We start from the raw sequence: 27,676 nt of genomic DNA on the forward strand, positions 1-27,676 counted from the left end.
GAGTTCTTTATCTCCTCTAGTAATCTTTTAATCTCCTGCATTTCTTTTTCTTTTCCTTTCTTAAGTTCTCAGTTTCATTCTTCAGTTTACTGATCATTTGTCTCAAATCATTTTTTTTCCTTGTCGTTTTCTTTCTGCTTTTAATCATGATGATCATTAAATAAATCTCTGATAGGCCAAGAAGTTCTTGCATGTCATTGTTAAGCTCTGGTAACTGTATTTCTGCTTGTGGTGCCCTTCTCCTGCGGGCTTTGCTTTTATATTTTTTCTTCTCCCTGGTGTTGCTCTAATTAGTTCTATACATTGGGATGTTGTGCCACTGGCGTTGGCGGGCATCTCTTTGGAGTGCTCCTTTAGGGGTGTCAGAAACTGTTTCCCTGACTGAGACCAGCACTGGTAGGCCAAAACTCCACCAGGGTGATGATGCTCAGTTGCTCGGCACTGTCCCTTACAGTTCCCTTCCTCTGTATTTACTCAGTTCCAAACAGCTAACTGATTTTGTTCTGGTCACGAGGTGGTGCCAAAGACCCGTACTTGCTGACCTGTGCTCTTTCCCAGTGGTTCTCTGAGAAACAGAGTGGAGCACCTCCACACAGGGCCTATTGCTCATGCTGGGTGCTGTGCCTTCCACTTTTTGACCTGGTGCTGTACCTGCAGCTGTATGGATCCCATACCCTGAATTCTGCATCTAGGTCTAGTTCCAGGGCTATCAGATCCAAAATGCTGGGTGCCCTGTGCAGTGCCCGCTGCTATGGCTCATCCCACGCCCCCCATCCTGTACCTGGCTTCAGTTCCAGAATGGGGTCTTGCTCCATGCCTTATTTCCCTCCTCACCCCCATTTGCGTGGCCCACCCTCGCTCAGAGCCTGAGGGTGTTTTTGGGATGCCTTGTTTCCAACTATCAGGATGTTGGTAATTTTGTTCTGGTCGCTAGAGATCTTTCCTAGTGACCTTCCAGAACTGTTTTTTTCCTCACGTGGGTCTGGGGGAACAGAGTGGGGGTAGTGTGGAGCACCTCAATGGTGTGGGGTGCTGTGTTCCTTGGCCCCACTGTCGTGGGGATCCCACACCCCGAATGTCATGCCCGGGTCTCAGTTCCGAAGCTCTCGGATACAGTTCACGGGCTGTAGCCCAGTTCAGTGTCCACAGAAAGGGTGCCTTTTGCACCTTGATGCCATGTCCAGGCGCCTGGTTTCTGATTACTCACTGCGGACATTCTCCTCAGTGAGGGCTCCCATGCATCTCCCCCCAAAACCTATTTCGCAGGCACGGGAGACCTGGGCTGCTGCAATCCACATATGCTTTTCGAGGGCATCGCTTTTCCGCACAAGCTTATCGACTGGCCCTGGGCTATTTGCAGGTCTATCAGAAGAGTCCTTGTTTTCCTCTAATGGCGCCCAGAGCCATTTGCTCACCTCCATGGCAGTTCCCACACGGTTCTCCACAGTTCCCATTTGCGGTGTGTGGTGCCTGCAATGGTTCCTTTCCATTCACATTCCCACTAGATGTATAGTTTGTTCTTGTTTTTTTCTTTCTGTTGGTTAGAGTGTACCAGTGTTATGGGTGGGGGAGGGAAGCAGGGTTCTGAGCTTCCTCTCTTTTCGTCCTCTTTTATGGCAATTTTCCTCTTAGGGTTGTTTGTCAGACTCACCAGTTTATCTTCTGTGTCCTGGTTTTTGCAGGGACCTGCCCCTTTTCCTCCCTATTAACGTTTTGTTTCATGGGAGGACTTACTCATAGTGTTCCCCGCCACCATGTTGATCCCTTTCACTATTTCCACTCTTTTTTGCTTTTTCTTTTTTTTCCTACACCTATGGCCTATACCATAGCTCTTGTATGCATAAATAAATGACTCTTTAAAAAACAGAAATCCCTAGTTCAATTTTTTTTGTTATTTTTATTTTATTTTGTATAATTTTTACATCTTTTTTCATCTTTGAACCTTGTATGCATTTTCATTTTGGTTATATTCCCCATACAATTGCACTCCCCCTTATTTTGACTCTAGTCCTTCCTTTCCCGCCCCTTCCTCCCTACTCCCCCAGTATGGAAACAACCCAAATGCCCAAAAATGGATGACTGGATCAAGAAGATGTGGTACATATACACAATGAAATATTACTCAGCAGTCAAAAAGGATAAACATATGCAGTTTGCAGCAACATGGATGGACCTAGAAGGGATCATGCTCAGTGAAATAAGTCAGAAAGAAAAAGGAAAATACTGGATGGTCTCACTCATAGCAGGAATTTAGAAAACCTAAATAAGGGACCAGGAAAAAGACTAATCAACACAAAGTAGAAATCAAAATCAACAAGCAGCTATATACCAGAGTCACTATTTCCATTCTTAACTACAATTGAAGAACAGAAGAGGTAAAGACCTTGCTGAAATATGAAGGGAAGATGAAAGTTAGAAATGAGAAACCCCAGTGGAAAGCAAACTTTTTGAAAACAGTGACTGATGTGGGGAATGACTTCATCTTTTTATTACACATTTGATGTTTAACTCAAGTTTTCTTTGTCATGAAAATCTCATTACATAGTTCAGCTCACTTCTTCCATGTCTTTCCATCAAGAGACTCTTTCTTGTCCAATAAGTATGAGTGCAAGGTAGTTTACTGAGATTTCTCTTCCCACCAGGAAGTTGATCTTCCTAAAAGAAAGATCTTGATTTTATCCTTTCCCATTCTAGTCTTACACTATTATTAGTGAATTTCCATGACATTGGAGCCATAGGAAGAGTCCATTCATAATAATTCAGAAGGCATTGTCACAAATTCTTTAAAATATATGTGCCAGGCTATCAACCAATATTTGTTTTTTTTTTTTTTTTTTTTGGTCAGGTATACATTGCGGTGAAGACTATGAACTGTTCTTATTTGTGTTATTATTATAGTTTCTTCTTAATAGCAGTAACACTTGTTCATTTTAAAAGTTAGGGAATGTGAAAGTCATCCACATGTCATCCCCTCAGAAACACATAGCTAGCCCTAAGATGAATAGGAAACTTAGATAACATTTATATGTACTTGTTAATATCATTTAAACCTTTATTTTCGGGCTTCTTTGGTGTCACAGGGGTTAAAGTCTCAACACTATCAAGCTATCACTAGCTACTACAGCATGAGTTCTATCCCTGGCCAGGGATCTCACTTAAGTCCATGAGAATCTACTCAGAGTATTCTATTAACTGTATTCTACTCAGAGTGTTGGAAGAAAATCATAGCGTAATAGGAGTGTTGATGATGCCAGGAATACAGTTGATGAATGAAAATCAGCTACATGGAGTTTTTTAAATGTTTTAAATTTATTTATTTTTAATCAAGTTAATTTGGATACCCCATCACATATTACCAGCATAGCGCGCCCACTACCCCATCACTCGGCGTCCACTACCATAGTCCATTGTGCTCCCTTCCCACTTTGTTCTTTCCCCAGCCTCTCCACTTTCTGGCTGCTGTAGTTCTTTACTCAGCTTTAAATAGTTTTTAAGATTGTCGTTATCTGACTTTTAGTTTAGTTACTCTGTATCCCACAAAATAGTTACACCGTTCAGTATTTATTTTTCTCCTTCTGACTTTTTTCACTTAGCATTATCCCTTCCATCCCTGTTGACGCTAATGGCATGAGTTTATCTTCTTCGATCACTGGGTACTATTCCTTTGTGTATATATACAGCACATTGTTTGATAGATTCATCTGTTTGGGGCCATGTAGGTTTTTCTCCATAATTTAGCTTATAGTAATTAGTGCCGCAGTAAACAGTGGAATGCAAGTTTCCTTTTGAATGAATATATTTGGATTTTGGAGGTAGATGCCTAGGAGTGGAATTACTGGGTTGAAAGGCAGATAATATTTTTAATGTTTTGAGATACCTCCATGCTGCTTTCCATATAGGTTGAACCAGTTTGTGTTCTCACCAGTGGCATAGGTGGGTTCCTTTTCCTCACAATCTAGGCAGTACTTAGTTTTTAAATTTTTATGCCTGATCTTCGCTATGTGGGTCCTTCTCACTGGTGTGAACCGGTATGTCATTGTGGTTTTGATTTGTATTTCCCTGAAAATAAGTGATTGTAACATTAATTCATATGTCTGTCTACAGTCTGCTTGTCTTTGAAGAATTGTCTGTTTAGTTCTTCTGCCTATATTTTTGAAGAAGTTATTTGTTTTGTTTTGTTTTCAGATTTATATGAGTTCTTTGTGGATCTTTGATAGCAGTCCCCTGTCTGATGTATGGTGTGCCAATATCCTCTCCCATTCCTGCCCTTTTAGGGATGCCCAGCTTAGGGCCAGTGGTGTCATTCAGCATTGATGCTGGATGCAGAGTGAGAAGTCAGGTCAGTGAAGTAGTGGAGCAGGAGGACAGGGACTAATGTTGCAGCTCTACAAAGGTCTCCACGGGAGAGTGTCTGGGTGAGTGTGACTGACTGGAAACTGGCTGGAACCTGACTTATATGCTCTTCAGGATGCCTGCCATTCAAACCTGAATGGCGCTCCATGGGCGCTCCAATAAGACTGGGCAGTTTACCATCCCAGTTATGTGACCAATGTCAGTTGAATTTCCCCAGTGTGTGCAGCCTGACCTGGACTGAGGTTGGGCTTCATAAAGAGCACAAGGCGCCAAGGGTGGGGAGGCACCCATCCCACATGGTGGGTGTAAGTTGAGCTCTCGTCAGTTGGTCCATTTTCAATCTGATGCTGGATGTTTTCCCTCTCAAGCTGGCTGTTTCAAAACTGAAACTGTACAAGTGTGTCCATCTTGACCGATAATGAACTTGGGCTTCTGAATTGAACAACATCCGCCTCTTTGGCACTGGTCCAAGCTGAAATGTGATTAGTAACCAAAGGAGCTCTGATCAAACAGATTCATTTTGAATCCCATGTTGGTTTCATTGGCTCCTTTGACAAGAGAGATGTCTATCCCATCAGTTGAGAAGCACCCTCCCTCTCAATAGTATTTAGCAGGGCTTCATTCAGGTCCAAAGTCATTGTTTTTGATGCTATATGACTGCCCTTGTGTTCCCAGGGTGATGACAGACCATGGAGGTTTCTCGCAGCATCTGTTTGTGCCCGCAGATTTGCTTTGAGCTTAGGTTGGCCCAAGATCCACACCCACTCTTCTGTACATCCACTGCAATGCTACCTCCATTCTGTCCATATAGTACTTGGGTCCTGCTCCCATATGTATGACTTCCGGGGCCCCACTGCTTCCCATCCCAGCTACCCATAGCCTCCTTCCTACCATGGATAGCACTGGATGCCAACAGGGACCTACGCCTGTTGGGTCCTTTAAAGGTACATGCTGGAGCAGGAGTGGAGAAGACCACCCATGGTGATTTTATTGCAGTATGAGCCCAGTGCCATGGTGTGTGTGTGTGTCTGTCTGCATGTGTGTGCTTGGGTGTCTTCTGTTGTGTTAGAAGCATAGGCTTCCGTGTTATACCTACACTCTATCACCATGGCACTGGTCATGTGCCTGCTCCTGATGTGCACTGCTGTTTACTGGTGTTGCTTGGCAACAGTTGGTTCTTCCAACTGAAAGTTCCCCAGCTCTGCGGGAACTTGGCTGTGGTGACCTTCCTGGCTCCTCTAGCAGTGCTTGACTGGTTGGCGATTCTTTCCTAAGTGCCATTGTTGGGTGGTAGAGGCAACAAAAGTGCAGGGGTCGGGGGAGCAGAGGCCTCTCCAACGTCCTGGGTTTTGCCATGTGGAATGCTTATGGTTGGTCTCCCCTGGTCAACCCCCCCTCACTGAAGAGTACTCCCGTTGTTAGCCCTGTTGTCGACCCTAATATTAAGAGAAGCAGACCTGGGTATGGCAAAATCAAAGAAAAAGATCTCAAGAAGATCCACAGAGCTGCTCTCAAAGGCGATGTCTATGAAGTGGAGGAGCTTCTTATGCGGCGTAAACGTACCTTGAATAAGGTGGACGCGCAACGCAGGTACCAGGCACTTGGAGGCCAGCAGGGAGAAGGAGGGAGGTCCTGGGAGACACAACCTTTCTGGGATCATCCTGGGGGAGCCCTGGCCTCTTGTCACTGAGAGTGAGCACTGAGCCCTCTTTGCTGGCAAGGGGTCGCGGCCCCTGGTACTGGAGCATCAAGCTCCCAGCTAACTTGGTGTGCAGCAGAAACAGAGGGTGGCCGCTTTGGAGCTCACGCCAAATTAGCCCTGTGGTGGGCGTTTCGATAAGCGTGAAATGATGTAACTCAGGTCAGTAATGAGAAAAGAATCAAAATGGAGTATGTAGAGCATTTTCCTGCGCATGGACACACTCTTGTGTCCTCACGTTATGTACTGCAGAAAAGTGTAGGAGATGATAGATTCCCTAGTAGATCAACTCCTAGGCTGACAGTTGTTCAGAAATACCCCAACGCCCATTTTATATCAGTTGCCACCTCCTCACACATGTTCTTTCTGAGGAACCTGAGAAGGAAACTTTGAAGGGGGAAGATGGCTCTGGTTTCTTGAAGAGGAAGACTCTGTTTCTCAAAATGGCAACTGTTGCTAGATTCATCAGTTTTGCAAACCAAATCAAAGTATAAGATCTTGAAATGTTGAGCTACACTGATGTCCTTTATTTCCTCTATCTCAGAGAAAAACATATCTTCGTATTGCAGAGAATAGTTTTTAAAACAACAAGAATGAGACTAAAATGTCATTTGAAATGACACAGAGTAGCTTTTGGACATATCAGTCAGTGGCCAAAGGATAGCGGTGGAAATAATTAGGGTCCCAGGTCGGAAAAGGGACTGAAGTAAATTGGAATGAAATAACCTTTTCCATCCACACAGTTTGTGAGGATGAGCAGCGGTGGCACTTGTTGTTTAGAGTTTCACTTGCTCTCCCCTTTTCTAAGAGGCGATTTGCTGGTAAGTACCCCATCTTAAAAGCTGTGGTTCTCTTACACACCCATCATCTTCATTCTAAAACATCCTTGGCTATTTTTCCTCAGCACTTCTTAGAATATTAACCAGCTAGCAGGTGCTCATGGGATGGATTTTGTAACACAATTTCCTTGGGCTCATGGGAAGGTGCAGCCTCTTTCTTGTGCCTGGCTCCCCTGCTTGCTCTGCTGATGCTCGGCCTGCCTTGAGATAGCTGATCCCTGGGCTGCTCCTGTGTGCCCTCACTGGGGCCCTGTCAAGGATTTTTAATTAAATTATATACATACGCATATATACAGGTATATATTTTACTTTGTTGCTCATTTTTATATGATATTTGATTTCTCCTCTCAGATGTAATCCCCATAAATTTCCACCACCAATCACACGTGAACTGTCACCATAGTCTCTTGTTCTCTTGCTCCCGTTTGATCCCTCTCCCTCCCCTCCGTAGGTCTCTGACTTATAGTTTGTCTGCTACTTTTGTCTTTTTTCCCCCTGACCCCCTTCTTTAGTTTTCCCATATACCTGCTTTAAATGAAACCATCTGATATTTTTCTTTTTCCTTCTGACTAATTTCACTGAGCACCGTCCCTTTTAGCTCCATCCATGTTGCTGCAAAATGGCATGAGTTTGTCTTCCAGTGTTATGTTGAAGAGCAGTGGTGAGAGTGGACATCCTTGTCTTGTTCCAGGTCTTAAAGGAGAGGCTTTCAGCTTTTCACCATTGAGAATGATGTTAGCTGTGGAATTTTGTTGGATAGGATCAGTTAATCTTTGAGCATTTTGTGGAACTCTTTTGTGAATCCCTCTGGTCCCGGGCTCTTGTTTTTGGGGAGTGTTTTGATTATTGTTTCAGTTTCATTGTTTGTAATTGGTTTGTTTAGGTTTCCTATTTCTTCTTTCTCCAGCTTTGGCTGATGTATGATTCTAAGAATTTGTCCATATCTTCCAGGTTGTCAAACTTTTTTGTGTATAACTGTTCATAATAATCTCTGGTTATTGTCTGGCGCTCTACCATGTCTATTATTTTATCATTTATCTTCTTTTATTTGTGATCCTATTTATTTGGGATTCCTCCCTTTTTTCCTTTGTGAGCCTGGCTAAAGGTTTGTCTATTTTGTTTATTTTTTCAAAGGGCCTGTTTTTGGTTTCTTTGATATTTTGGACTGTCTTTTTCATTTGTATTTCTTTTATTTCTGCCTGAGGTTTTTTTTTTTTTTTTTTATTCCACTCTTCTACTGGTTTTGGGCTTTTTTTGTTGTTGTTTTTCTTTTTCTAAATCTTTGAGATGGGAGAATAGGTTGTTTCTTTCAGTTTTTTTTTTATTTCTTGATGTGAGCCTGTATTGCTATATACTTTCCTTTTTTGAGTGCTTTTGCTGCGTCCCATACATTCTGAATAGTGAGATCCTCATTGCCATTCAACTCAAAGTACTTTGTAATTTTTTCTTTGATCTCTTATTTAATCCTATGACCTTCTAGTAGTGTGGATTCAACCTTCACAAAGTTGGGTGGCTTCCTTGCTTTCTTTTCATCATTTATTTCTAGTTGATGCCTTTATGATCAGAGAAGATATTTGGAATTATTTTGATTTCCATGTATCTGTTGATGTTTGTATTGTGGCCCAATAAGTGATTGATTCTCAGGAAAGATCCTTGTGCACTTGAGAAAAATATGTACTGGGATTTTTTTTTTTTTTAAGATTTATTATTTATTTATTTATTTATTTATTTGTACAAGCACTGGGTACAGTCAGAAGCGCGGGAGGGTGAGAGAACTCACCAGAGCCAGAGCAGGGAGCAGAGCAGGCAGAAGGACCGAAGTACACTGCTGAGGGGAGCCGCGGGCGGCAGGAGAGGTCTGCATGCCATGCGGGACCCTCCTCCGGTGGCCGGGGAGCAGCCGGGGATCAAACCGGCGCAGCAGAGGCCGCGGGCAGCTTCCCAACCCAGCGCTCAACCGCTGCGCCACCGGGGAGGCCCTGTACTGGGATTTTTTAGGTGCAGTGACCTTTAGATGTCTGTTAAGCCAATGAAGTCTAGGTATTTATTAGGACTCTAGTGTCTTTGTTTATTTTTTGTCTCATTTATTTGCCCATTGGTATGAGTGGGGTGTTGGGTTCTCCTACTATAGATCTATTTTCTGTAATATCTGTTTTCAGAGCTAATAATTATTTTCATATATTTGGGTGCTCCTCCATTGGTGAGTATGTGTTGATGAATGATGTACTGCCCCTATAATCATAATGTAGTGTCCACATTTCTCTCTTTTTTAAAAAAGAAAAGATTTATTTATTCATGCAAACAAGAACTGAGGTGTGGTGGGAGGGGTAAGAGGATTCACCAGAGACAGAGGAGTAACAGGACACAGAAATACACTGTAGAAAAATACCAGATGGTCTCACTCATAGCAGGAATTTAGATAACCTTAATAAGAAACCAGGAAATAGACTAATCAATACAAAGTAAAAATCAAAATCAACAAACAATTATAAACCAGAGACACACTGTGGGGGTGGGGGTGGGGGGGTTGTCGGGCAGAGAAAGAAAGAAAGGAATACAGTCAAAATAAGGGGGGAGGTGCATTTGTATGGGGAATATAATCAAAATGAAAATGCATACATTGTGCAAAGATGAAAAAAGATGTAAGAATTATATTAAATAAAAAAAGCTGTAAAAATTAAATTTAAAAAAAAAGAAAGAAATACACTGCAGAGGGTAGCAGCAGGCGAGTCAGGAGAGGTCTGCTGTGCCATGTGAGTAGCACAGGGATCAAACTCGTGCTGCAGTGGCTGCGAATAGCTTCATAGTTTGTGTCTTAAGCCCTAGTGCCACCAGGGAGGACCGTCTTTGTGTAATTTTTTTACCTTTTTTAGCCTGAAGTCTATTTCATCTAATAGTAGGATAGCTGTTCTTGCCATCTTTCTTGGTCCATTTGCTTTTAGGATTGTTTTTGAAACATTTACTTTCAGTCTGTGTTCATCTTTTGTAGTTAAATGTGTTTCCTGAAGATAGCAGAAGGTTGGATTTTATGTTTTAATACAGCCAGCGACTCTGTGTCTTCTTATTGATGAGTTTAGTCCATTTACAATTAAAGTAAATACTGATATATTAGAGTCTGGATTTGCCATTTTTTGGTATTTTAATGATTTTTTTCCTTGCCTTATTCTTTTCTTCTTATTCATTCCTCTGTTGGTTTTGACTTTATGACTTTGTGTGGTAAATGATTTTCAGGCTTTTCAGCCCTCCCTTCATTAGGATTGCATGCCTGATGATGGTCACCTGCATTTTGTTACATTGTGATTATATTCAGTTGTATTGTTTAGTTCTGTGGGCCATGGCTGCAGTATTTAGATATTGGCCAAGAGAAGCAGAGGCAGGAGAGAGAAGAGGAGAGAGAACAGGAGACAGAGTGCCAGAGAGCCCAGTAGAGTGAAGATTCCCCCGGGGCTCAGAGCCCCACCCACCCACCGGGACCCCCCTCCTGCCATGTACTTGGTTGCTGCACTACATGTAAAAGCTCAATAAAAGCCAGAGAAAGCCACTGTGGGCTCCAGGACTCCTCCTCTACTGGGCTGTGTGGGTCATAAAGAACCAGCTCTGGGCCTTCCTGGCACTACGGAGTTCTTTTTTTTTTAAATTTAAATATTGTATTTTATATAATTCTTACATCTTTTTTCATCATTGTACAATGTATGCATTTTCATTTTGGTTATATTCACCATACAATTGCACCCCATCCCTTATTTTGACTCTAGTCCTTCCTTTCCCCACCCCTCCTTACCCCCCCCCCACGCCCCGAGTTTGTCTCTGGTTTATAGTTGCTTGTTGATTTTGATTTTTTTTTTTTTACTTTGTATTGATTAGTCTTTTTCCTGGTGTACCATGTGAGTAGCACCCTGGCAGGCCAGGGATCAAACTCGTGCTGCAGTGGCTCTTTTTAGGTTTTCTAAATTCCTGCTTTGAGTGAGACCATCCAGTATTTTTCTTTTTCTTTCTGACTTATTTCACTGAGCATGATACCTTCTAGCTCCATCCATGTTGCTGTAAACTGCATGTGTTTATCATTTTTGATTGCTGAGTAATATTCCATTGTGTATAAGTACCACATCATATTGATCCAATCATCTATTTTTGGGCATTTGGGTTGTTTCCATAGCTTAGCTATTATAAATAGTGCTGCTATAAACGTAGGCTTGCAGGTGCCCTATGGAATTACTGTTTCTGTGTCATTTGGGTAAATACCTAGGAGTGGAATTGCTGGATCACGTGGAAGCTCTATGTTTAGTAGGTCAAGAAATCTCCACGCAGTTCTCCATAGTGTTTGGACCAGTTTGCATTCCCACCAGCAGTGTGGGAGTGTTCCTTTTTCTCCACATCCTCACCAACATTGGTTGTTGCTAGTTTTTTTAATATGTGCTATTCTCACTGGTGTAAGATGGTATCTCATTGTAGTTTTGATTTGCATTTTCCTCATTACAATTGGTATGGAACATTTTTTCATGTGCCTGTTGGTTATTTGCGTTTCTTCTTCAGAGAAGTTTCTTTTTAGCTATTCTGCCCATTTTTTGACTGGATTATTTTCTTTTTTTTGTTGAGTTTCCTCAGCTCTTTGTAGATTTTTGTGATGAGTCCTTTATCATAAGTGTTGTGTGCAAAAATGTTCTCCAAGTCTGTGGGGTTTTGCTTTGTTTTGGTTATTGTCTCTTTTGCTGTGCAGAAGCTCTTTAATTTGATGTTGTCCCAGCTCTTTATCTTTACCTTCACTATCGCTGCTTTGGGTGGTGTCTGTAAAGATGTCTTTGATGTGCATGTCATGTAGTATTTCGCCTATATTTTCTTCTATGTATTTTATGGTTTCAGGTCTTATGTCTAGTTCTTTAATCCATTTTAAATTGGTTTGAGTAGGTTTTTGTGTATAGTGTGAGGTAGTGGTCAAGCTTCATTCTTTTGCATGTAGCAACCCAGTTTTCCCAGCACCATTTATTGAACAAATTTTCTTTGCTCCAGTGCATATTCTTTGCGCCTTTGTCAAAGATTAGTTGACCATAAATCTATGGGTTTATTTCTGGGTTTTCTGTTCAGTTCCATTGGTCTGTGTATCTGATCTTGTTCCAATACCATGCAGTTTTGATGATTATGGCTTTGTAGTATAGTTTGAAGTCTGGGAATGTGATGCCTCCATTCCCTTTTTTTTATTTATTTTTTTTTTTCAGAAGAGCTTTAGCTATTCGGGGTTTTTGGTGATTCCGTATGAATTTCATCAATAATTGTTCTATTTCTTTGAAGAATGACATTGAAATTTTGATTGGAATAACATTGAATCTGTATATTGCTTTTGGTAGGATGGCCATTTTGATAATATTAATTCTTCCAATCCATGAGCAGGGCATGTCTTTCCATTTCTTTGTGTCTTCGTCTATTTCTTTTAACAGTGTTTTATAGTTTTCTTTGTATAGGTCCTTTACCTCCTTTGTTGGATTTATTCCTAAGTATTTGATTTTTTTTGTTTCAATAATAAAATTGATATTTTTTTTTGATTTCTTCTTCTTCATATTTATGTTTGTGTATAGGAAGGCTGCTGATTTTTGCATGTTGATTTTGTATCCTGCCACTTTACTAAACTGATTGATTACTTGAATTAGTTATTCTGTGGAGTTTTTGGGGTTCTCTATGTATATTATCATATCATCTGCAAATAGTGATAGTTTAACTTCTTCTTCTCCTATTTGGATTCCTTGTATCTCTTTCACTTGTCTTATTGCTCTGGCTAGGACTTCCAGTATTATATTGAAAAGCAGTGGTGAGAGTGGATATCCTTGTCTTGTTCCATACCTTAATGGAAATGCTTTCAGCTTTTCACCATTGAGAATGATATTGGCTGTTGGCTTGTTGTATATGGCCTTTATGATGTTGAGGTATGTTCCTTGTATCCCAAGAATTTCAAGGGTTTTATCATGAATGGATGTTGTACTTTGTCGAAAGCTTTCTCAGCATCTATTGATATTATCATATGGTTTTTATATTTCTTTTTGTTGATGTGTTGGATGGCATTGATTGATTTTCGATGCTGAACCATCCTTGTGTCCTTGGAATGAATCTTACTTGGTCGTGGTCAATAATCTTATGGATGCATTGTTGGATTCTGATAGCTAAAATTTTATTGAGGATTTTTGCATCCTTGTTCATTAGAGAGATTGGCCTTTAGTTTTCTTTTTTTGTGTTGTCCTTGTTCGGTTTTGGTATTAGTGTAATGTTGGCTTCATAGAACGCGTTTGGTATTATCCCTTCCTTCTTAATTTTTTGGAAGAGTTTGTGAAGGATAGGCACTAATTCGTCTCTGAATGTTTGGTAGAATTCATTTGTAAATCCATCAGGTCCTGGGCTTTTGTTTTTGGGGAGATTTTTGATTACCATTTCAATTTCGCTGCATGTAATTGGTCTGTTTAGGTGTTCTATTTCTTCTTTATCTAACCTTGGGTGGTTGTAGAGTTGTAGGAATTTGTCCATCTCTTCTAGATTGTTGAACTTGTTTTTTTTATAACTGCTCATAGTAGTTTCTGATTATTCTTTTGATATCTGCTATGACCGTTGTGATTTCTCCTCTTTCATTTGTGATCCTGTTTATTTGCACTTTTTCCCATTTTTCCTTTGTGAGCCTGGCTAGGGGTTTGTCTATTTTATTTATTTTTTTGAAGAACCAACTTTTGGTTTCATTGATCTTTTGCCTTGTTTTTTTTAGTTTTGATTTCATTTATTTCTGCTTTGATTTTTATTATTTCTTTTCTTCTACTGGTTTTAGGGTTTTTTTGTTGTTCTTTTTCTAGTTCTTTGAGCTTTGAGATTAGGTTGTTTCTTTCAGTTCTCTCTTGTTTCTTGATGTGAGCCTCTATTGCTTTATATTTTCTTCTTATTACTTCTTTTGCTGCATCCCATACATTTAGGAAATTGGTGTCCTCCTTGTCATTCAACTCAAAGAATTTTTAAATTTCTTCTTTGATCTCCCCATTAGTCCAGTGGTCTTCCAGTAGTGTGGGTTTCAATCTCCATGAGGTAGGAGAGTTCCTTGCCTTCTGTTTATGGTTTATTTCTAGTATGATGCCTTCATGGTCAGAGAGGATGGTTGGTATGATTTCAATCTTGGTGTATCTGTTGATATTTGTCTTCTGTTCCAGTATGTGATCAATCCTGGAGAATGATCCATGTGCACTTGAGAAAAATGTGTACTTAGATTTTTTTGGGTTTAGTGTTCTGTAGATGTCTGTTCAGCCCAAGTGCTCTACATCCTTATTTAGAGCTTTAGTGTCTTTGCTGATTTTTTTGTCTCGTTGATCTATCCATTGTTGATAGTGGTGTGTTGAAGTTTCCTACTACATATGTGTTTTCTCTGATGTCTGTTTTCCAAGATGATAATAGTTGTCTGATATATTTTGGTGCTCCTTCATTACGTCAGTAAATGTTAATGAGTGTTATTTCTTCTTGAGGTATTGTTCCCTTGATCATAATACTACGGACTTCTTACAGTATTTTTTTGGAGTGGTGTTTTAGTCGTAATGAATATCTGGAGTTTGTGTTTGTCTGAAAAGGTCCTTATTTTTTTCTTCCTCAGGGAAGGAGAGTTTTGCAGGTTAAAGTATTCTTGATTGGTATTTGTTGTCTTGGAATTTGTTGAGTATGTCCCTCCATAATATTCTTTCCTGCAGTGTTTCTTTGGAGAAGTCTGATGTCAGTCTGATTGGTTTTCCTTTATATGTTACCTGTTTCTTCCTCCTCATCAGCTGCATTATTTCTCCCTTGTATTCTTGGGAGCCCTACTACAATTAGGTCTTGCTGTAGTTTTCCTTTCATCATGGAAATTTGGTATTCTTCTCGCTTCTTGTATGTCCATTTTTTTTCTCATCTTCATGCTTGGGGAGTTCTCTTCAATTATCTCCTTAATAGTTTTAGTTCCTTGTTCTCTCACCTCTACTTCTGGGATTCCTATTGTTACAGGGCAATCCTGCTCTAAAATGGGTTGCCTGACTGTATGTCCTCCCCCTCGCATGCTTAAAAGGGACTCACTCTGCAGGCACACACAAAAGGTTAACAAAGGTTTATTTACAAGGGAAAGGGAAATGAGGAAATGTACAACTCAGGGAGAAAAGAGGGAGATGAATTCTTAAATACGTCTTACCCATTCCGCCTATCTGGAATCCCAAATGACCCACCGAGACCCAACCTGCCTGGCCAAGAGCATGAGCCAAGTGCCCCCAGATCCCACTAACCTGGCTGGTTTTATTTGTAAACTGAGAAAATGGCTACTTAACACTGCCCTTAGGTCCTTGCAACTTCCCATTGGGGATCATGGGAATTGTAGTTCCTAGTGTCTTGATGGAGTGGGGGTGGCATGCACAAAGCCTCTATGGAGTTCTCTCAGGATATCCTTTCCCTCTAACACTATGACTCTTATATTTCCTTTCCTCATGGAGTCATCTAATTCTCAAAGTGTTTCTTCATTCTTTTTCCTTTGTACTTCTCTTTTTCTGTTTTAGTTCTTTTAATGTCTATATCTTCGAGAGCACTGATTCATTCTTCCATTTCATCAATTGTGTTTTCATCACTTTTCCCAGAGTTCTTTAGCTCCTCCATGATCTTTGAATCTCCTACATTTCTTTTATTTCCTTCCTTAAGGTTTCAGTTTCATTCTTGGGTTCACTAATTGTTTCATATCATTTTCTTCCTTTTTGTCTTCTTTATGTTTTTTAATCATGACAATTTTAAATTCCCTATCTGGTGGGCAGAGAAGTTCTTCCATGTCATTGTTGTTGAGTTCTGGTGGCTAATTCCCTTTTGTGGTGTGTCCTTCTCCTGAGGGCTTTCTTGGTTATTTGTATTTTTCCTTCTCCCTGTTGTTTGTTTTCTAGTTTGTTCTGTATGTTGGGACACTGTGATGCTGGTACTGCCGTGCCTCTGTCTGGGGTCCTCCTTCTGGGATGTCGGGAACTGGTATTCAGACCAAGTCCAGCATTATTGGGCCACATCTCCACAAGGGTAGTGATGCTGTGAATATATGGATGGGTGCTGTCCCCAATGATTCCTGTCCTCTGTATTTCCTCAGTTCCAGGAGGGTATTATGGGGTCCCTAGTTTCCAGCAGTGGTGCAGGAGCTGCACATTGCTGGTGCTGGCAGGTCACCTGATGGCGGGTCCTGCCCCAGCCCAGTATGGCTCAGTCCAGTTCCAAAAGCGAGGGCTTGCGGCATGCAGGAGCTGCACTCCACTCTGCAAATGCTGTCCTTCTCACCTCTGTTTGTGGGGACCTCCCTCTCTCAGTTCCAGAGGGGAGTTTTGTGGTCCGTAGCTTCCAAGAGTGATGCAGGGCCTGCACTCTCCCAGTGCCTGCAAGTCAATCTGATGGTGGATCCCGGCGGGGTAAGACCCTGTCAGGCTGAACCCGGTTGGGCTCAGCTCATTTCCCAATCAGAGGCTTGGGACCTGCAGGAGCCCCTGCTCTGCTCAGTGCACGCTATCCTGTCGAACTTAGTTTGTTTCACCTTCTGAACTCAACTTCTTAGATGATTCATTGTTTTCCCATTGCTTCCAAACTTTTGTTCCTCCTCTCTTGGAACACAGGTTGCAGGTGTTGGGGGTCCCACTTTCTCACTGGTGTGGTGTCTGAGGGTCTCTGAGGATGCAGGTGAGAGTGCTGAGAGCCCAGGATTGGGGTCTCCAGGGTTCTGTGCTGTTGGTGGCCTCATTGGGGTCACAGTTTCTTACCTGTGGGGTGTCTCCAGAGGTCTCCAATGTAGGTGAGTCACTGATTGCTTGGCACTGGGCTATGGCTGGTATCCTTCTCAGGCTTTGGATCTCCCTGAAGATGTTCTGATGTCTGACCAAAGAGTCTGGATTTTCCAGAAGCTTATTACGCCTCCCCTCTTTTTTTCTACAGATGCTTTTAGGAGAGGGGTCAATCTGGGCGCACTGCCATGTTGTGGGCAGGGCTTCTCCATGGTTGGTTTTGGATTAGATCAATAGCATGCTCCCTGAAGATTCTTTCTAGGGTACAAGCTGAAGCATAAGTGTGGACCTTCCCACCCATAGCGCATACATGGGGACTTTTTTTTTTAAGATTTATTTATTTATTTATACAAGCACTGGGTACAGTCAGAAGCATGGGAGGGTGAGAGAATTCACCAGAGCCAGAGCGGGGTGCAGAACAGGCAGACTGATGAAGAAGTACACTGCTGAGGGAAGCAGTGTCGCACAATGTGGGACCCTCGCCCGTGGCCGGGGATCGAACCGGCGCTGCAGAGGCTGCAGGCAGCTTCATAGCCCAGTGCTCAACCACTGTGCCAGCAGGGGAGGCCCCATACCTGGGAACTTGGTCCAGCTACCTTGGCATGTGTGTGTGTGCACGCGTGTGTGCATGTGCATGCACACATCTGTGTTGTGGTTGTGTGTTTATTACCAGATCTTCTGCTATGTTTTTGATGTTGACAGTTACTTTAAGAATGCCTTTCAAAGGAAGAATTTTGAGATCAACCTAGCAACATAAAAAATGAAAACCCTCTCTTTATCCAAAGAATATTATTATCAAAAATAAATTGGACCATGTGCTTACAACTTTTTTTTAAAATATAAGATAAAAATTTATCTTCTTCCTGTTTAAAAACAGGAATAGTTTTTTTTAAATCAACTAAAAGGAAACTTCTAATTTGAAATTGGACGTTTTGCAATAGTGCAAGTGACCAGTGTACAGTGGAACAAACAGTTTGGACCAGGTGGTAAAGGAGTTGATGTAATGGAAGAGTCAAAAAATAATTTCCAATCTACTGTGTTTGTGGGGATGTCACACAATGGCACTTACTCTGTGGCTCACATTTCAATCTGTTTTCCCTTTTCAAAAAGGCAATTAGGTGTCAAGTACCACATTTAATATTACGTAGTTCTTTACCCATTAGTTAACTTCATTGTAAAATATTTTTAGGAAGTAGAGAACTGTAACATGCAATTATTTTTTCTCAGCACTGCTTAAATAGTGTATTCGGTAGGAGTCATGCAATGGATTATGTAAATAAACCACTACATTCATGAGATCATTTGTTACCATAGAAAGTGACAAAGACAGATATGTTGAGTAGCAAAGATGTACATTGGGAGACAATTTAGTGAGGAAAAGCGTCATTTGATAATAAATACATCCCAGTATAATCTGTTAGTTGAAAATTTGTGCAAAATGTGATCCAATTTTTATTTCTGAGCTTCTGCATTATAACTAACACTTAAAAAATCTGTTATTTTGCAGTGAACATGTATACACATTCTAGTATAAATTTATTATAAATGAAGTATTGCAGAGAACCGCAAGAATATGGATGTTCCACAGATAAAAATATTTTCTTTTTTCATTTTTTAAACATTTTCTTGAGGATTGGTATCTACTGACTTATTTTGCCTCTTCAAGAGTAAAGTGAATCTTTTTATATTTACTTGCTGATTATTATGTACATATTTAAATAGATAGATTATAAATAACTTTATAAACAATTATAGATCAGTCATGTTATTTTACTGGCGTATTTATGAAAATATAAATAGTAGGCATACATGATGACAATTACTATTATTATTGTTACAAATAATTGTCAGTGATGATTATTGTTATAGCAAATATTTTGCTTTATTTCCTAAAAGTTTTTTTCTTTTTTTAAAGCATTGAATAAGTGGCAGCCTCAGCTCTCTTAGATGCTGTAGCTGGTGGTTGTTCAAATTGATTATACTGACTCCCCAGCCTTTAGTGTTAGCCCATAGGTAGACTTGGTTTACACTACTTGAAAGGTTGCTACTTGAGTAATGACTTTCCCAGGGACAGTAATGGAGATTAAATCATACACATATTGAAGTCTCCAGCTGTATTTATCCATTCATTCAACCCAATTTTGTTCATCATTACATAGCAGAAATATTCTACATATTTTATCCTTAAAAGCTACAAGGCCAGTCTGAGCAAGGTGAGAAATTTCAAACTGAAGTAATGAATTATCACCTATTCTCAGTGGAAGTTTTTCCTGCCTCCTTGGAAACAAAAGTATTTCTAAAAGCAGGGAATTATAAAAGATAATCTTTACTTGCCTATTTGAAAATGTATAATAAGATTGAATACTAATAGTCATAATTGGCATACTGACTTCCACAGCATTTACCACTAAAAATAGTGCATAAAATAAGCCATTTCTATTCATAGGAATCATAAGTTTCTTTTGGCCTAAAGTTTCTTGAAAATTTGTAATAAGAATCTGCCTGGCACCAGCCTGTGGCAAAATGTCATGTCCAGGGTTGCTGAAAGGATGAGACGTCCTTGGCGAAAACAAAAGGACTGAGGGGAAGGGGATGAGGTAGAATGAGGAGACACCGACACTAGGTGAGGTGTTAGTATCTTCTGCCGAGAGGCTCAGCAGGTTTTTATTTATACATTTTTTGCAAGCAGTGAGATTACATTATCATGTGCATAGAAGCAAAACACAAACAATCAGTGCATCTCTTTTTCTATGGGCTTTTGGCCTCTACCTGCTCTCAGTAAGAAGGCAACCTTCAAGGTTAATAAAAAACTAAGCCTTTCACTAAAACTCATTGTTTCAGCTAAACAATAACCTAAGACAGTTGATAGCCGCCAGTACCTCCCTATCAGCCAAAGCCTAAGCAAGAAAAGACTCCTTTTATCCTCATGGCCTTCAGCTGGGGACCGGCTGCTACTCAGCTATCAGAACTTTTTTCTATTTAGAAACTCCTAACTCAAATAGATTCTTTTAAAAACTTTCCCAAGAAACTTCTAGAGAAGGCAAAAGAAGGACCCACTACAATTGTTGTGCTGGATTGCTTGTCGGGCATGCACAACAAACCGTCTCCCATTGTCAAGTGGGCCAAGCTGCCCAACAACTAATTTCTAAACAAACAATTTTCCGTGCTATTTACTTATAGTATGCTGATACATATAATTTATTGCCTAATATACTTTTTGATAAATTTTTCTCTCTCTATGACCAAGAACAAAAAACAAAGTTATGCCAGATCTTCAGCCCCACAGTGTAAGGCCTTTTCTCTTAGCTGTTTGTCAGTATCCTATCTGGCTGGGGCAACAATGCCCCCTGCAGCAAGAATCATTTTTTATACTGTTACTATTTTTTACACTGATGTCTTATTTGGGTCCCCTCTATTCCTCCTATAGGTGAAACCATCCAATATGGTTTTCTTTTTCTTTCTGACTTATTTCACTGAGCATAATTCTTTCCATCTCCATCCAAAAATTAGTTTATCATTTTTGATTATTGACACAACACAACAAAACCAGATAATTTTAAGCCAGAGGTATCCTGCAGGGGAGGAGGAGGGAGAGGGATCAGAGGGTGGGAGGGAGGAACCCAAGGGCCTGTGGTGATGATGCACTGGTGCATTGGTGAAGGAAATTCTATGGGGACTACACCTGGGGAGGGGAAAGCAAATATTGTTTAAAAATGAACAATGATGTAAAAAATAAATAATTAAAAAAATTAAAAAGAATCATTTTAAAATTATTTGCTTAGTTCTCTTGCCTCTTAATGCTTTAAATATAATTCATGAAATTTGAAAGGACAAAATGAGGAAGCAAAAAATGTTTGTTGTACATAGAATAAAGCATGCATGTAAAGAAAAAAAATAAAAACAATTACAGTTTCTTTAACTGCCAAGCATATGAGTAGAACTGCAACAGACCTGTTGTTTATACTATACTTCACTTAGTGTGCCATACTGTGGATGATGTGATACCCCACTATTTGATGTAGCAATGAGACTTTTTTAAATGCTGTTAATTATGGTTATGAGACATTATGAATTATACATTTATGCATTCCAGTGTCAGGAGGTTAAATGTGAGAAGCTGGGAGCATCTTAGAATCAATGAAGGACAGTTCTCCCTCTAAACCTAAATATACCTTCAAAGTTGGTGTACTTGAATCATTTTATTTAATTGAGTTATTGCCTTCACAAAGTGGTGCTAGTGGTAATACGAGTAATATTATCTAATAAGATTGAGTTGCTCTTTGTGCTGGGGACTATTCTGAACACTTTGCATAGAGTCTCATGTAATATCATCACAGTGTTCTGTGAGACAAGGACTGTTTTATCCCCCTTTCACTGAAGAGAAATTGAAGCATAGAAAGGATAAAACAGCTGATAAGTGACAGAGTAAAGTTGGATTCAAGTCCAGTGGTACTGACTCCAACGGTCAAGCTTTTCTATTCAAACAGGCTGCTCTTTCATTAATGTGGTGAGTGAGAAGAGCTAATAAATGTCCTTTTCCCCAAGAAAATGATGTTGTGGAGACATTGGAATAACTAGCTCATTCATGTTTATAGCTCCAAGAGTAGTGGTGTATTTGAGATCTTGCACTATGATTTCCTAAAGGTGCCTTTAACTCTCATAGGACTCCCCTCCATTTGGCCGCAGCCCATGGTCACAGTGCAGTGGTCACTCTGCTTGCAGAGAGAAAATGCAACCTTAACCTGTGTGATGCCGCGCACAGGACAGCTCTGGTGAAGGTATGTGGTAGCCAACTCAACCAGCATGGGATGGATTTGACTTAGTTTACTTGACTGGAAATGAATTTAGTACATTAACCTCATTTAAGTTAGCTAATTGCCAAAACCTACAAAATGTTTAACCTTAATTCCTAGAATTTACTATTTCTTTGTGTGATACTGACAGGCAGTACAAAACCAGGAAGAAGAATGTGTACGTATTCTTCTAGAACATGGTGCTGATCCAGATATTTTGGACGCTGATGGCAACTCTGCGCTCCACTATGCTGTTCAAAATGAAAATGAGTCCATAATAACAAAGCTGCTTTTACACAAAGCAAATATTGAGTTACAAAACAAGGTATAGACCAAGTAATTTTTTTTTACAAAACATAGGAACTGCATTTTTTAAGCCACAAAACATTTTATTATCTATATCTCTCTGATATGTATGCATGCATACATTATCCTGAAGACTATACACAAGGGCCTATCACCACAACTCTGTGCCAAGTCAGGGAGATCTAGAGAACGATGGTGCCCATGGAAAGGCCAAAAGTCTGTCACTGCATCACGTATGCACCCCTGTTGGAAAAACTTTTCCTTAGTGCCTGGCAGTGGGTGTAGGCTCAGCACCCACGAAAGACTGAAGACATGATAGGTGCTAGGTACTCTGCATGGGTCCAAGAAATGGGTGCTACTAGGCTGGGTACAAGGGGGACTTGAGACGCCACAGCCAGCATGGTTACCCACGGAGAGAAGCAGCAGGCTGTCAGGGCCCAGCACCCTAGGTTCCGAAATCAGGGCAAGGGGTCAGGTCATGTCTTGACATCGAACAAGGGCATCCACGTGTGTTGCTCACTATGCTGCCAGCTCTGAACCACTGTGGGCTCCCCGCAGCAAGAAGTCCTGCTCATTCTTGCATAGCTCATCAGTGGGGCATAGCTGTACAGGGGAGCAGGTGAAAGGGAAGTCATTCGATCTGCTTTTCCATCTGGACATACATTACCTTCTGTAACCACAGCCCTGACATAGGTGGGTCACATGTACATATTGGAGGGTCGAGCACTCCCTGAATGAAAATGGTTTTAAATAATTGTCTAAAATTCCACTTTAAATAATAATGTGTCTAAAAGATACAGTAGAGGGGCTTAGCATTTTTATAGGGGTGTTTGCCAAGTATTTGTGCACTGAATTGGTTAAAGGTTATTTTTAAAAATTTTATTTTCAACCCAGTATTTTTTTCCTAATAATGAAAACACAGGACAACAAAATTTGCCTGGGAAATAGTCTTTATTTTAAAACTCAAAAACAAAAGTAATATGAAAGAAGTCTGCTGCTGATGATGAATTTTTGCTTCATAAACAATATTTTTCATAAAATGATTTCTCTCTCTCTGGCCAAGCCTGAGGAGGGAAAAGGGAAAAGGAAGAGAGCAATCATAAACACGTGGGCTAACTTGGAAATTTGGCTATTGAGGGTAATTGCCAATAGAGGGAAGAGCTGTTTTTCCCCCTTTAGTTTATATTTACTCAGATGCTCTTCAGGGTTTACAAATCATAATTCTTATTTGGTAAAGGAAAATTCTGTGTTTTTTTTTTTTGCCAAATTCTCAACATATAGAGGACATTGTATTTTTATTTCTGGTCCCCATACTTCTAAAAAAAGAAAATAATTTTCAGTGGCAATGAAAATGAAAACCAGACTAAAAGTGAATTTTAAAAACTGAATTTTCTCTTACTAAGGTAAGATAAAAAAGTTCCATCTTCTAATAGGGGCAACCCAAGGACCATTTAGTAATAAGCAATCAGAACTCATTTGAAGCCTATTTTTTTTTTTAATTCAGAGCCCATGTCCTTAGTAATCCAAGTGAAGTAAGATTGCCGGATAGTGACATCAGGGTGCCAGGTACCACTGATAGCAGAGAACCAAGTAAATGTGCCTCACTGAGTAATATTCCATTGTGCATATGTACCACATCTTCTTGATCCAGTCATATAGACAATGGGATATTACTCAGCAATCAAGAAAGATAAACACATGCAGTTTGCAGCAACATGGATGGAGCTAGAAGGCATCATGCTCAGCGAAATAAGTCAGAAAGAAAAAGAAAAATACTGGATGGTCTCACTCAGCAAGAATTTAGAAAGCCTAAATAAGGGATCAGGAAAAAGACTAATTAATACAAAGTAAAAAACAAAATCAACAAGCAACTATAAACTAGAGACACACTACGGGTGCTGAGGGGCGGGGAGAGGAAGGATTAGGGTCAAAATAATGGGGTGGTGCAATTGTATGGGGAATATAACCAAAATTAAAATGCATAAATTGTGCAAAAATGAAAAATGATGTAAGAATTATATAAAATAAAATATTAAAAATAAAAATAAAAAAGAGAAAAAATAAAAGGAATAAAAAAAAATGTGCCTTACTGGAAGAAAACCATCACCTTTAGTAGAAAATTCTCAAAATGATCCCTGGAACTCTTAATTCCTGAAATGTTAATGTTTGTCACAAGAAAGTATTGTTCAAAAGGGATTCAGCAAAGTTATACAGATTTTTTTAGAACTGGACATGTAATGTTTTGTAATTTTCTAAAGCAGTAAATGATCATGGAATGTTTCTAGTGGAGCATAGTCCTTAACTTCTGCCAAAAGTAGGTTATTTGGACTATAAGTTAAGAACCACTATTCCAGAGATGACCATTGAGATTATTAATTCAATAAAAAATGGTTCAAGCATTTATTACTGTTTCAGAATTTGGAGATACAGGGCTGCAGGTCAGGACTGGACACAGGGCAGGTTTTCTAGGATCCCATGCAGACCGGGTAAAGGAGGAGTTCTGGAGCCCTCAGGGGTTTTGCAGGTCTTTTATTGGGGTTCACCAGGCATATGGCAGGCTGGGGTGCTGGGGGGCCGGGAGTCTGGCAGGCCTCCCAGCCCCCAGCAGGTCTTCACTCCGTGGGCTCTCCGGCCTTCTCTCGGCTTCTGTTCGTTCTCAGCTTCTTGGCTTCTGCTCGCGTCCCCGTGATGCCGCCCTTAAAAAAGCATAGTCTTAGCCCAGGTGAATCCCTTCTACATCTGCCTACATCCTATTCCAGGTGCCCGCCATCAGGCATGCATTCAGGACCTCAAGGATCCATCATCTGTCCTGATGGTGGGAGGGCAGAAAAGCCTGACATTTTCTTTACCCTACAAGGGCTTAAAAAAAACAAGCATCCTATGGCCTCAAGAAATTCTTGGTTTAGATGGTGAGGAATAAAATAACTAAAGTATACCATGTAAATTCTGTAGTGGAAGCAAGATTCTTGGGACCAAGAAATTCTTGACAAGAGTGTTGGACAATAACTTTGCATCTGTTGAGGCTAGAGAAAGAAGTATTTTAAAGAGAAAGAACAGCACATATGAAGTGACTGGTGAGAAGGAAGGGGTTACTTTTAAATTGATTTTTCTTCTAGGTTTGAGTTCAGGAGATCTCTTTTAAGTTTTAAAATTCAGTTTAAAATATGTGATTTTGTAAACCATAAATTGTGTTTGTTGTTTACAGATTGGATATACACCACTTTTATATGCTGTGAGTCAAAAAAAAAATAAATTAATAGAGTTTTTGCTAAGCAAGGGAGCAAATATAAATGCTGTTGATAGGTTTGGAAGGTATGTATTTTAAATTTTATGTGGTTCTAGAGTGGTAACAATTACTGAAACCAGAAAGATTAAATTAAATAAGAAGCACATGGGTTTTAATTATTAATATCAACATGTCCTGTTAGGAAGAGAACCAATTCTTTTTTCCCCAAATATTTTAATTGTGTGTGTGTGTGCACACAAGTGCACATTTATTAAAGCAACATTAGTGTACAGCACTGTATAGAATTCAGAAGTAAAGGATCCCACCTATTCAGATGTATGTTACTATGCCACAACCACCACTATAACACCCACAACCCTCCCACATATCCATTGTGCACCCTCCCACACTGGGAATCTACACACTTCCCTCCATCCCCCACTGGCACATCAGTTCCACAGTCAGACTCCTAGGACTTGCCCTTGGAAAACCAGTTATTCTTACTGTGTAATATGAAGAACAACATAGCAGGATTCATAGCTCTTATGTTAGCTGATGACACAATCTGATTCTTTCGGTTGTATGCCCTTATGTTACCTCACATGGTTTCCTGTTGGTTTATTAGTCTTGTGAAGTGTGGAGTCTAACTTTTAGTTTAGTATATGACACCAACCTGAAATTGCAAATCCTTCTAGTAATACGACTTTAGCCTTTCCATTTCAATATTTTTTCCTTAAAAGATGCATATTAGACATAAAGAAAGGTTGATTTTATTTTTTGGATAATACTTGTTATAAATTGCTTTCTTTGAAGATTACTAATTATATTAGCTTATATCCCTATGTGAATATTAATTACTATTACTAGATACTATAGGATCATTGGTTTTTTCCTTTGCCACTTCTAGTTTATTTTCCTGCTTTTACTTTCAATTGATATGGGTGGAAGTAAGAAAGAAATTTCTTCTTTATAAAGAATAAGTTTCTTCTTTATAAAGAAAATTCATAAGTAGGTGACAGAGAAGAGATGTGTTTTAGATTCCACAGGCCTGGGTTTAATTCCTATCTTTGCCACTTGCTAGGTGTGTGACCTTAGGAACATTGCTTATCATCAGCCAATATGCTCCTCATATGAAAAGGAAGATAATAGCACAATTGACACCTGAACAGCACAACTTGAAAAACTCACAAACTATAGCCTTGAAATATTGAAAATATTCAGAAAAAGTTAGATATGTCATGAATGCATAAATTACATATAGATAATAGTCTGTTTTATCATTTACTACCATAAATTTTATACAAATCTCTTATAAAAAATAAAAGTTTGTTAATACTTACACACTGTACACCATCTGTGTGTACAGACTGTGCATGTGCGGCATTCTTAATCAAAGAAAATGTGAACCAATGTAAAGATGCAGTTTTAAATCATTAGAGCATAAAATTGACTAATATATACTAATGACTGACTAATAATTTAACGTCTACCTCCTGTTTCTATTGCAGTGAGCAGAAGGGGTGGGAGTAAACTTACGCTATCACTCAATATACTGCAATACTGTGAATGCATCTTATCAATTTCTTCATAACTTTTTCTCTTCTCTAGCTTTCCTTATGGTAAGAATGTAAAGAAATACCAAAGATGTGTTAATCAACTGTCTATGGTATCAGTAAGACTTCCAGTCAATAGCAGTCTATAAGTAGTTAAAGTTTGGGGGAGTTCAAAAGCATGGATTTTCATTGTGCTGGGTGTCAGCACCCCAACCCCTACAAAGTGCAAAGGTCAACTGTATATCTTTTGAGGATCATTTTGTGTAAGATTGTTGATATAGCACTTAATTTGATGCTTAGCAATGCATTATCAGCATCATTAACTGCAGCTATGAGTATTGTTACCATTATTATCAATATCACTGTTTTAAGCTTGCAAATAACTTTTACTTACCTAACCTTTAACTGATAACAACAGACTAAGGAAGAAATGGAAAATAATTCATTCAGAGCTTCACCTATTTCAGATAAGTGATCTTGGCATTGTTTCTTGTCCATCAAAGGGCCTTAAATTAGCGGCTTCTACTGTGATGGGTCCCAATGGGACACGATGCCGCCTTTTAGCCTTCAAGTTAAGTTACAGAGATGAATACTTGCACACGTAAATGGTCAACTCTAGAAAGACAGGCAAGGGATGAATTTCGTAGAATAGATCCAAGTAGCTCTCTAAGTAACTTAAGTTCCCAAGGGTGAAGTTATCTCTGCTATTTTAGCTCAGCCCTCGCGTTTGCTGCATGCCATGATTCACCAGAGGTCATTCATATTCTCCTCCGGCATGGCATTGATTGCTCTTCTGAAGATCGGGGTGGAAGGACTGCTGACCAGTATGCTCTTCTTCATGGTTATATTAAGTAAGTGTTTACATTAAAATGTTAGCTATCACTAACCTGAGGATTAAAAGAATTTAACTGCTGCTTCTTCTGTAACAGGTGGGATTTCATAGTTTGGGTAGGCAGTTGTGGAATGGCATTGCGGTAGTCCACAGCATCGGCCAGAAACCAAGCCATGACTAGACTAGTTGGGAGTAGCAGTGGGCACTTTTCGATCTTTATCCTTAGGGATTCTGATGTGATCCACTTCATTCCAGCAAAACTCTACAAAATCATGTCACAAAATCCCGTCACATGTCTGATT

The 27,676-nt window shown here is 39.8% G+C and overlaps 1 protein-coding gene across 2 annotated transcripts in view; it reads left to right on the top strand.

Moving 5' to 3' along the window:
- Window positions 1-5,532: 5,532 nt before the first annotated feature.
- The window catches only part of LOC129145744 (putative ankyrin repeat domain-containing protein 19), a 40,031-nt gene continuing 17,887 nt past the window's right edge, over window positions 5,533-27,676 (top strand). For both annotated transcript variants that reach the window (XR_008551740.1, XM_054694868.1), the window contains exons 1-5: window positions 5,533-5,943; window positions 21,328-21,442; window positions 21,609-21,782; window positions 24,969-25,075; window positions 27,256-27,393. Coding sequence is in view for 1 of the 2 variants with exons in the window: in XM_054694868.1 (XP_054550843.1) it covers window positions 5,708-5,943; window positions 21,328-21,442; window positions 21,609-21,782; window positions 24,969-25,075; window positions 27,256-27,393 (770 nt within the window). In the remaining variant the exon portion in view is untranslated. The remainder of the gene's footprint in view (window positions 5,944-21,327; window positions 21,443-21,608; window positions 21,783-24,968; window positions 25,076-27,255; window positions 27,394-27,676) is intronic.

This window comes from Talpa occidentalis, unplaced genomic scaffold (genome assembly GCF_014898055.3).
Source record: "Talpa occidentalis isolate TD23 unplaced genomic scaffold, MPIMG_talOcc4v2.1 talOcc4.14, whole genome shotgun sequence".
NCBI lineage: Eukaryota > Metazoa > Chordata > Mammalia > Eulipotyphla > Talpidae > Talpa > Talpa occidentalis.